General features: G+C 37.6%; 1 protein-coding gene across 1 annotated transcript in view; it reads left to right on the forward strand.

The window, feature by feature from the left end:
* MSH4 (mutS homolog 4) overlaps nucleotides 1-10,714 on the forward strand; it is a gene marked incomplete at its 3' end in the record, with an annotated part of 33,323 nt that extends 22,609 nt beyond the window's left edge. Inside the window, exons 12-20 of the mRNA XM_009707076.1 lie at nucleotides 1,064-1,200; nucleotides 1,636-1,739; nucleotides 2,573-2,697; nucleotides 3,556-3,756; nucleotides 5,511-5,629; nucleotides 6,184-6,312; nucleotides 8,233-8,407; nucleotides 10,099-10,187; nucleotides 10,533-10,714. Coding sequence (XP_009705378.1) covers nucleotides 1,064-1,200; nucleotides 1,636-1,739; nucleotides 2,573-2,697; nucleotides 3,556-3,756; nucleotides 5,511-5,629; nucleotides 6,184-6,312; nucleotides 8,233-8,407; nucleotides 10,099-10,187; nucleotides 10,533-10,714 — 1,261 coding nt within the window. The remainder of the gene's footprint in view (nucleotides 1-1,063; nucleotides 1,201-1,635; nucleotides 1,740-2,572; nucleotides 2,698-3,555; nucleotides 3,757-5,510; nucleotides 5,630-6,183; nucleotides 6,313-8,232; nucleotides 8,408-10,098; nucleotides 10,188-10,532) is intronic.
* Nucleotides 10,715-11,823: the final 1,109 nt, after the last annotated feature.

Below are 11,823 nucleotides of genomic sequence, written 5' to 3' on the forward strand. Positions count from 1 at the left end.
GAAGAGATGGCTCTGGGGAGCCTTTCGATATGTAAAGGGGGCTGGTAAGAAGGAGGGAGAAAGACTTTTTGTATGAAGGCCTGTATTGACAGGACAAGGGACAATGGTTTTAAACTGGAAGAGGGGTAGATTTAGGTTGGACATAAGGAAGAAATTTTTTATTATGAGGGTGATGAGATGCTGGAACAGGTTTCCCAGAGAAGTTGTGGATGCCTCATCATTGGCAGTATTTAAGGTCAGGTTGGATGTGGCTTAGAGCAACCTGATCTAGTCAAAGATGTCCCTACCTGTGGAGGGGGGGCAGGGGGGTTGGACTAGATATCTTTAAAGGTCCCTTCTAACCCAGAGCATTCTATGATTCTATATCCAGAATGTCCCACATTGCTAGTCTACATTGTGAGTGGTTGGAACATGGGAGTGGGCAAGCTTAGAGCAATGAGCAGCAGGGAAACACCACTCAGTAACTCCATCCTTTCTTCTCACAGGAGTACTACACCATTACCCTCTTTGCAGTATTCAGAAGTCCCATGATTTAACAGTAGATGTTCTTCTATCATCTAACAGTTTCCCACATACGATATCTTCTCAGCTAGGAACACAATGGATTTAAAGGAGGGATTACAAATGTAAAGCGTTACCCTCAGTCTGAGGAAAGAAGATTGCTTAGAATCATGAACTGGTCTCTGGTCTGCAGTTCATATTCTGTCTACTGATGAGACAGTGACGATAAGCGTTTGAGCAAACTTTCCTTTCCATAGTTAGGCCCACCTGGAAGTTGGTCAAATGCATGAACAGTCTTTAAAGAACACATGAATTTGTCTGATTCTCCACTGGAATTTTTTCCCAATAGCTTTATGCAGCCAGATTTGTTACATTAATACTTTACTGAAATAACTCCCTGGAGACCCAACTCTGAGACCTTTTGTCATGTTACTTACCTGACACATTCAGCGCCTATAAATCACATTAACAGGGTGCATCTTTGTACCAACACAAGTATGTGTGTGTGTGTATGCACATGAATGTATGTAATTTGGGTTGAATCTTTATTTGTGGTATGTAGGTATGATAACACAACTTGCAGAAAAGTACAGCCTACCAATGAAAACAAGTTTCAGCTCTGCTCGTGGATTTTTTATCCAGATGAATGTTGATTGTTCAACATTACCCAATGGCCAGCTTCCTTCAGAATTTACAAAGGTATCTGTACTAGATAGTTGTTTTTCATAATGTGTTTGTATACTTAATATATATAAAATGTATAATACATTAGTAAAGTACAGATTATAGAGTAATTTAAGCAACAATTAAAATAATTTCAGTGATGATATCTAGAAGTAAATGAAGGTATAATTGGTATGTTTTTATACCTGCCCTATTTCTAGTTACACTTAATATAGTCAGAAATGTGCAATTACATGCAATTATGTTGTGTGTAAATATAAAGTTGTAGGTCTTGCTGATAACTGCTTTTTCTTACGTAGATTTTTCATAAAAATTTACATGGGAATAATGAAACCAGGCATTGTGTTTTCCACGTTTTTTCCCCCTTATTGTTCCCAGTTTGCTTTTTAGAGACTATTTTTGTTTCTGATAGTATGACAAGTTCTTATTGTTGGTTTGAATTCCCTGTAGATCACTAAAATGAAAAACACATACAGCTTCACTTCAGCAGATTTAATAAAAATGAATGAAAGATGTCAGGAGTCCCTGAGAGAAATATATCACATGACCTACTTGTAAGACCATTTAAAACTATGTAATATTTGCTAACTACATTTATTTTGTCCAATGAACAGCTAGTTACACATTTTCTTAAAGCTATCTCTCTGTTAACTTATGGCTGCTTACAGGAGTAATCCAAAGTGACACTGATCAAGTGTACTTCATGAGACGAAAGAAACCCCTCATAGTGTGTATTGTATTAAACGTGATTACAAATATATAGGCATTTATTAAGAAGGATGGCCATCATATTTATTAAATTTTTATGGGTGAATTATCTACACAAAATGACATAATGAATGCATTAGTTTTGTAAGGCAAAATTGTTACTTTTAATCAGTTCCGTGCATTTACAGTAGAACTGTCTGTTTCTGTAATTTGTCTCTGTTGCATGTCATGTTGCTCTGCTGTCTATTTCAGAAGACTTATTCAGTGTAATGTTGCATGTCAGTTTTATGGAAATTCTTTCTAGAAACCACCTGGGTTTTTATTGTCATGAAGGCCTAAGGGAAATAGAGTTGCATTTGATGTGTTAATAAAACACACTTGATTCCATAGCTGTGTTTTTAGTTCATTCTCTTTGTGAAGCTTTCTTATGAGCTGTTGGTATTTGAGCTATGTGTCTTGTGTCTGATGGCAAAATTTGATCTGAGGTGATGGTATAAGATCTTCATTTGATTCAACGAAATTTATACATTTGCTTGCATCTGGCAGATATGATTGCATTTCATGAGTAACGTTCTAGCCTAATGTATGTAGTATGAACATTATTAACTTGCTTTATTTCTGTATGTTGGATAAAGTGACGGTATGTACTGTGCAATACTAAATTAGTGTCTTATTTCAGAATAGTGTGTAAACTACTGAACGAGATCTATGAACACATTCATTGCCTATACAAGCTGTCTGACATTGTGTCAATGCTGGATATGCTACTTTCCTTTGCCCATGCCTGCACTCTTTCTGATTATGGTAAGTTTCTCCTTTGATTCTGTCATAGGCTGGATAAAGACCCTTCTGTTGGAGAATATCCAGGCTGTTTTGTCTGGTTCTCCAGGTGCTAAGCCCACATAATTTCTTTTTTTGGGTCTCAGTAGGCTTTAGGTGAGTGTCTGTGGTCTACCCTTGCCAGTTTTGTGCTGATATTCTTTCTCTTTCCGTTCATTGAAATTACATTCTGCCATTTAGCTGCTATAAGCCTTCACAGCCAGTCTTTTCAAGATAGCCAGTTTAAGCATATTCTATTCAAAAGCACGAAGTCTGTGAACATTCTGGGTTTACACTTCTGTTCTGAAAGGGCACAAGATAATATAAGCAGATCAACATTAAGTATATACCATAAACCAAAATATGTGGCTACCCTTGTTTATCTGCTTCAATTTCTTTAGCACTTCTAGACATTTTTGGAAGTAGAGTCTTCTAAGGAATCCAAGATCATGTGCTTACCTGCATATTTTTCATCCTGCTTCCCTAGCCCAGTTCTGCAATGTACAAATGAGCACATTGCCTTCAACTGATGCTGACCTGAGATACTGAAGTACAGTATGATACGGTGTAGATACTAAATCAGGTCTGGAAGCCATCTCAGGAGATGTGTTAGCTCATCATTACTGATGTTGCTACGCAATTTCCAGTTCATGAGCAGGATCAGTTTACTTTGCAGTATGGACTGTGAATCTTCATGTGCTGATGATTCCGGTCATAGCTTTCAGGACCACAGAGTTTGACGACTTCTGTGCAAGAATTACTTTATTTCAAAGCAAACTAGTTTAGTAAAGTAAAAGTTTTTGTACTAACTCTGCAGTGTTTTATATCCTTTTTCTCATTTAGTTCGTCCAGAATTTACGGATACTTTAGCGATCAAGCAGGGATGGCATCCCATTCTTGAAAAGATAGCTATGGAAAAACCTGTGTCTAACAACACATATCTGACAGAGGGTAACAATTTTGTCATTATCACAGGACCAAATATGAGTGGAAAATCAACATACCTAAAACAGATTGCACTCTGCCAAATTATGGCACAGATTGGTAAGTGTGTACTGTATTAGTAATCTTCTGCAGCACGTTTATTGTTTTCTAGTTAAAAATACTATGAAGTTGAATGATTTGGCTTCTAGAATAAGATTCTGTTGAAATAGTAACAAGTAATTTTTAGCCCGTTTGCTCCTACCAGCTGTTTTGTTGCTGACAGAGGCCACTGCAAGGTTTTGGGTCTGCCATTGGAAACTTGTGGGGCCCTGTCTGTCTATCTGGAAGCCTCTCTAGTCTGTCCTTACGAGAAGCACAGTTGTATGCTGTAATTCTTTGGAGCAGCTTAACCTTGTCTAGCAACTTGTTAAAGAAATCTCTTTGCCCTAGATTTCCCACAGCAGAGTCTCAGACATCCGATCTTAGAACAATAATTAATTTATTTGGATGGTACAGCAGAATGACAGCTTGAGCTGGGTGCCTCCAGGGAGGGACCACAAAACAAAGCAAGCCTGGGCTTTCAAACTCTTACAATCTATGCACCCCTTCTCCATGTGCCCTTCACTCGCCTTGTAGTCCAATGCTCAGTCTCTTCACGTGCTGTCCACGCACGTCTTGGTCCAATGGTAATTCATGGTCTGGGGGCTTAATTGTTTCTCTTTGGTTTTCTGCCTCCGAACTCCTGACGGGCCATTTGTTGTCCTTAATGTAGGTGGGTTGCAGCTTCTGCTGAAAAAGTTTCCTTCTTCTCTTCTTCAAGACCCCCTGTAGCCAAGCAACCAGGTCACGATGAGTTCATGATATACTACCTGGAATTCTTTCTTCTGCTAACTAGTGCTAAGTGAAGTTATTCAGACAGTATTCAGAGTGTATTTGAAAGAATAGAGTACAATTAAAAAGGCTGATTAAACTTATTCTGTAACAATGCTACGTTGATAACGAGTGTCCTTGAAGTATGCCTGTCAGGATACATATGTCTTAGTCATCCAAAAGAACAGATAAACTTGAGCATACCTCAGTTATGTAGAAAAACATACTTACACCCAAGTAGAATTAATAGATAAATAATCAACTACTTCAAATAAAAGCAGTAATAAATACTGCAAGGTTCTATCCCTAGAACTGTAAAGTAAACCAAGTATTTGTAAAGTCTAACTGGGACTCAACCCTATACTTGGGAATTCCTCATGATTTTTACCTTAAAGGGTAAGGCTGGTAGCACAGGAGAAAAACCTTAATAGGCTGACCTTAACTCTACTAGAATGACAGTACTTAGCAGTGGAGAATAAAATTTGTCCAGCATGTGTTTGTGGGTCCAGTCCCAAACAACTGCAAGTTCTTCAGGAATTTCTCTCAAAAACATGAGTTTAATATGAATAAAGGAGACTGTAAAGTCTTTTGGCAAGTTTCATGTTCTTTTATATTCAGTAAAACTAATAAGACTCAAAGTCTGGTAAAGGCAATATAATCTTAGTTTGGGGAAGCTAAGATTCCTTGGGATTAGTAACTCAATGGCTACAGAAATGTAAATTAATCTAGTGTTTATTCTCACTTTTGTATCCCTTTAGACTAACACACAGCTTCAGGTGTGTGATTTCTTAAGGTTTTACTGATAAGCTTCTTTAATTACAATATCTATAATTTTTTCTTATAAAGTAATGGTAGAACATAATCTTACAAAACTTGATAGATCTCTACAGTGCATAAAGACCAAGCGTAAAACTGGTAGGTTTTTTTCCCCCCACTGACATATTCAGGCAAATTGGCATTTGTCACACTGATACAGGAAAACTTGTATTTTACTTGTTTTGTAGGTTCTTATGTCCCAGCAGAGTATTGTTCTTTTCGAATCGCAGAGCAAATTTTTACCAGAATAGGTATGGATGACGATATAGAAACAAATGCATCAACATTCATGAAGGAAATGAAAGAGGTATTAAACATAGCTAATCCAGGGTCCAAGGCCCATTTTTACTCTTAAGTTAATAGAAATTGTTCTAGTGTATTTCCACTGAAAGACTGTACTTTGGAAAGTAGTCAAAAATTCAGCTTTCATCTGTTACCTTGATGATAAACCACAGAAAAACAGGCATATCTTAAATAAAAAGATATCCAAATACGAGTAAAAATCAGTGCTCTATAGGACAGTAGTTTCAACGTTTTGCTATTTCTTAGACCTTAAATGATTATTTGTAGGAGCCTAAGCCCTCTCAGTTCCCTCTCCCAAACTGATGATTTTGAGGGAAAAGTGATACGTTCAATGGAAAAGAGAAAGAGTGCTGTATATGAGTCTTTGCCTGATTAGAATTGACAGCTATTTGAAAGCTCTGAAAAGGTGAAATTTGTGGATCTGACAAGATTTTTTTAAAAGTTCTGCATTAAGTTTCATCTGAAGAACACAAAGTATTCCTCTTAGCAGCAGTATTACTATTAGGCGTCTTAAAAAATGCATGTACAGGAATGATAATGCATTAAATATTTTCCTAGATAACATACATCATACAAAATGCTAATGACAAATCACTCATCATAATTGATGAACTTGGCAGAGGTACCAGTGCTGAAGAAGGTATTGGCATTTGTTATGCTGCCTGTGAATATCTATTGAATTTAAAGGTAATTCTGTTTTGGAAAAAATTTAAACCTTGTAATTATTTTGTCATCCTGAAAGTAAATACAGTGTTTTCTCATAATTTAACTTCAGTTTTGTAGGGATTTCTTGCCTAAATATGATGTTTTTCCTGACTGGTGAATAGCAAGAATTATGGTGATAGAGAAGAAATGCTGACATAAACTGCCCTTCTGTACAGTGGTGATTGTGATTTAACCCCAGCGGGCAGCTGAACACCACCCAGTGTCTCGCTCATTCCCTCACAGTGAGATGAGGGAGAGAATTGGAAGGGTGAAAGTGCAGAAACTTGTGGGCTGAGATAAAGACAGTTTAATAGGTAAAGCAAGCAAGACATGCAAGCAAAGCAAAATAAGGAATTCATTTGCTACTTCCCATCCACAGCCAGGTGTTCAGCCATCTCCAGGACAGCAGGGCTTCATCGCACGTGATGGTTACTTGGGAAAACAAACACCATAACTCTGAACATTCCTCCTTTCTCCTTCTTCTCTGCAGCTTTTAGTACTGCATCATATGGTGTGGGATCATAGAATGATAGAATGGTTTGGGTTGGAATGGACCTTAAAGCTCATCCAGTTCCCATGGCCAGGGACACCTCCCACCAGACCAGGTTGCTCAAAGCCCCATCCAATCTGCCAGGGATGGGGCAGCCACAGTTTCTCTGGGCAACCTCTGCCACTGCCTCACCACCCTCACACTGAAGAATTTCTTCCTAATTCCTAATCTAAACCTTCCCTCTTCCAGTTTAAAGCCATTGCCCCTTGTCCCATCACTCCCTGCTCTCGTAAAAAGTCCCTGCCCAGCTTTCTTGTCGGCCCCTTTAGGTACTGGAAGGCTGCTCTAAGGTCTCTCTGGAGCCTTCTCTTCTGCAGGCTGAACAACTCCAACTCTCTCAGCCTGTCCTCATTGGGGAGGTGCTCCAGCCCTCTGATGTCCCTTGGGTCAGTTGGGGTCAGCTGTCCCGGCTGTGTCCCCTCCTGACTTCTTGTGCACCCTCAGGCTGCTCGCTGACGGACTAGTGTGAGAAGCAGAAAAAGCCTTGATGCTGTGCAAGCACCGCTCAACAATAGCTAAAACATAGGTGTGTTACCAACACTGTTTTCGTCACAAAACCAAAACATAGCACCATGCAAGCTACTATGAAGAAAATTAACTCTATCCCAGTCAAAACCAGTACACTGGTCACCATCTCCTTCCAACTTGCTCACAAGCTTGCATTTCTGTCTAGAAAGAGAACAAGCAAGACTCTTTAGTTTTGCTTAGTACAGCTTTGTATGCTTGAATGTTAAAGGTGAACCTCTTTACCTGGCTGTTACCTTTCCAAAGTACAGTGGTAGTTCCACACAATTTACAAATTGGTCATAGAAGTTAGAGGCTTGTTTAGAAAAGTGGAAGATGGTGTAAGATGCATTGGAAGTTTCACCTCTATTAATAGTTATGTGATCAACCTCAGATTGTTGTCAGCTTTTTGAAGTAAGTACGTAGGTGTTCAGTTTCTCATCAGAGTTTATTCAGAGTACTTTTGTGGTTTGGTTTGAAAACCTCTGATGTTTTCTGTAACTTGTACTTTTGGCAAAACATTCCTTGAGAGTATTGAAGTATATTTGACAATCATTTAAATTAGCCCTAGTCAAATTCTGTAAGCATCGTGGATTTCCTGTTACATCTGATAATTCTTTTCCTTCTGTTGAGAAAGGAGTGGGAGAATCCTCAGTTGGAAAAGATCCTTGCCAATGGTAGAACTCGTTGCTTAAAGATTTTATTTTGCTTTAGTAATGTAAAGACAGCTTTTCAATGTTTTGGAGGAAAACCTGGACATCTATGAGATCATTTAATTCTTCTTATTTATTGTAATTTATTCCAGGATCATTTCCAAAATATATTTTCTTTCCTGTTTCCTTATTTAGGCATTTACATTGTTTGCTACACATTTCCTGGAACTGTGTCATATGGATGCTTTATATCCCAATGTGGAAAATTACCATTTTGAAGTGCAACATGTGAGAAGCAGTGCTGGAAAGAAGGAGAAAATTGCTTACACTTATGCACTCTCTAAAGGATATACAGAGGAAAAGAACTACGGTAATGGATTCCAGTATGACTTTAACTTAGTAAAGATTATATAAGATACTATTTCAGTTATTAGACATCTAATAGTATTTTTCTGCTGACAGATTTCTGCTGAGTTTGTATCTCTCTCATAGTGTAACAACTGCAGATTTGTAATACGTTCCAAATACTCCTGTGTTTTAAGTAACCATGTAGTGAGATAGTAGTTTGGGGTAGTATGAAGCACTTACATGAAATTTCATAGTGAAGAAAACATTTTAGTAGTGTCGATAGCTACTTGATTTACCTGTTTGAATGAGATGAGGCATTCTGAGCACACAGTACTTGGATTGATTTAATCTCCGCTTATGGAAGCGAGTGAAAGTTCTGGGGAGACTTAAAGCTGTGAATGCTGAGGTTTGTGTTATGTAAAAGTCTCTTATGTGTCTGCCATTAAATAACGATTTTCAGTTAAATAGCAGCTTGGCCCTCTTTGGTTAGCAAAAAAGAATCAAGTTTCTTTAAAAAAAGACAGGAATTTTACAGTGTATCAGCCTAAGGCTATTTTGAGAGGTTCCACTAAAGCGTCAGTGTTCTCAGGAAAGTGGGTTTACTTCTCTTTTAACTTCAGAATAAATCATACTAACGACTGTACAGATTGACGGATTATGGGTCAATAAAGGAATGAATGAGTGACAATAAGGCATAACTACATGTTTTAAAGAGTTACAGAAATCCGTATGTTTCCAAATACTAGATTCTGAAGTTGGATCCTTGATATAGGTGACATTTAATGAATAGGAAATTAGCTACACATGACTTCTGCAAGCTAGTAGTAACTGAAGACTACAAATTATTCCAGTCAAGCTTTAATGCACTGGATTTAAAACATTTCTTTATCAGAATTTCAGAATAAGTTTCTTTACCTTTGGCAGCATAAGCTGAATTTCAGATGCTACAACATCACTGGCTCAGAAAAATCATATGTTTAGAGAATATTCTCAGAGAACAGGAGACCTTTAGTAACTCAGTGTTCGTGTCTTGGCTTTACCTTACTTGAGCAAAGTTACATTCTTAAGAAAGAGTGCAAGGGCTTTTCTTGCCCCTTTTTCATTTTTAACCCTACACTATTAAAGCACCCAATGAAGCACAGAATTTTCTCAGAACAGCCAGAGCCACAGGCAAAGGAAAAAGTAAAAAAATCATGTTAGTGCAGAAAAAAATATTTTACATCTCTTTCTTACCCTGAGTATCTGGCCGTTTGGCTACTGGCAACAGAGTAGAAGTTAGAACATGACATCCATATCCACTGGATGTCTGGATTTGATGGAGAGTACATTTAGCACAACCTCAGTATTTTCCAGCCTGCCAAATTCAAAAACTAAACAGAGAAAGCTGTTAACACCACTGAGCAATTTTTTTCCTTTAACCCCATATGTGTCTGTGCTGCCCAGTTACAGTATTACAAGCAGTAACTTCATGTGGAAGTGTATCTTAGAGGTAGCATTGCAACAAAGTAGACATTTTATTTTGTAACTCTCAAAACTGTATTTTTTTTTTTTTAAAGAAAAAAGACACAAAGAGAAAATATGTATCAAAATTATTTTAATAAAAATGAAAACTTCACACTTTAAAAAACTGGCTAAGTTAATTCTGGCAGACATAGTGTAGAAGGTAGGAAAAAAATTACATCAAAAATCCTGATCTGTGTTTTATATGTTTAGGATTAAAAGCTGCAGAAGTTTCCTCCCTACCATCATCCGTAATTTTGGATGCAAAGGAAATCACAAATCATATTGCAAAACAAATTTTGGTATGTAGTAGAAAATTATAACACTGTAATTCACAGTTTTTATAAGACTCAAATAATGTCCAGTTTCTGAAAGGATATAGGATAAGCACAGCCTATAGTTTTATAAAAATGAATTTCATTAAAATTTGTGATTCCAGAACCAGTTATAAAGGATTATACTGACGGTCAATGTTAGATGACAACACAAAGCAATCCTTAGAGTTAAGGAGTATTGGTTGTAATGTTGGTGTACAAACTAAGAATCAGGAGATCAGAAATAGGCTGGAAAATAGCTAATAGTAGTATTTTAATAATAGAACATAATTGATTTCATATTTTAATATGTATGTATATTTTTAAGAACAGCACAGGCAGAAAAGCACTCCTGAGATGATGAAACAGAGAGCTGTATACCATTTAGCAATGCGATTGGTTCAGACTGCCAGAAATTCTCGATTGGATCCAGACAGTTTGCGTATATATTTGAAAGGCTTGAAGAAAAAGTATGAAGCCGGTTGTCCTGCACCTGGACAAAATGATGAGCAACAGTAATGTGTAACATAGGCTGTTGTTCTAACTTTTATGACTGCAAAATGATTCTATTTTTTTTTCCATAGTATTAGAAAACACTGCTTTTCACATGTTTTTAAATTCTTAATTCTTAGTTTAAATTATACTCACTAATGAAAGACCATATCCTTCATGAGTTTTTTCCTCCCAAACATACCTGAAATAAAACCATTTACTTTGTATGAAGAACAGAGTTCTTTTTCATAATGAACTATATCACTTTCATTGTTTTCAAGACAAAAAAGTTGTACAATATTTAGTATTTTCTACATAATATATCTGGTATTATAGCTCTTACATCTGATACTAAAGATCTTGCCTGACAAAAAGCAGTCTTTGAAACAGATGATCCACTTGTCTTGCATAGGGCAAGCTCTACTTGCACTGTTGAACATGCATTCATCAATCCTGTTGTTCCCTGTTCAGGGAGGGTTCTACCTCTCTCGATCGTATTATGCCTAATCCAACTAAGGCAGGCAATGCAGGACTGCATCCTCTCCAGAACTGGGCAGCCAGAGCTTTCTTGTAACACAGTAACAGCAAATTACTGTGGTATTGACACTGTTGATCAGTTTTTGTTTAGAAAGTGAGTAACTGGAAATAAATAAAAAGTTGAATATCCTTCTTCCTTGATTTTTGGGGTTTTTTTAGTACAACTTCATTGAGTGACTGCAGCCATATATTCCAGCTTGAAAGAATTTATCTTTCCTCACTTCCTTCCTTCAGTGAGTTCACCTGTCTCAAAGAGGGAAAAGGATTCTAGCCCATGAGTTGGCGGGACTGATTAAGAGGGCTTTAAACTAGGTTCAAAGGGGGATGGGGATAAAACCCAGGATGCTGGAGATGAGCCTAGGGGCAGCAGGCCAGTCTTAGAGGGGAGATCAGTAGCCCAGCTGAAGTGCATCTACACCAATGCATGCATCATGGGCAACAAACAGGAAGAGCTGGAATCCATGGTGCAGCAGGAAAGCTATGACATCGTCACCATCACGGAAACTTGGTGGGATGAGTCTTGTGACTGGAGTGCTGCAATGAATGGCTATAAGCTCTTCAGAAGGGATAGGCAAGGAAGGAGAGGCAGCGGAGT

This window comes from Cariama cristata, unplaced genomic scaffold, assembly GCF_000690535.1.
Source record: "Cariama cristata isolate BGI_N322 unplaced genomic scaffold, ASM69053v1 scaffold17359, whole genome shotgun sequence".
NCBI classification, from domain to species: Eukaryota; Metazoa; Chordata; class Aves; order Cariamiformes; family Cariamidae; genus Cariama; species Cariama cristata.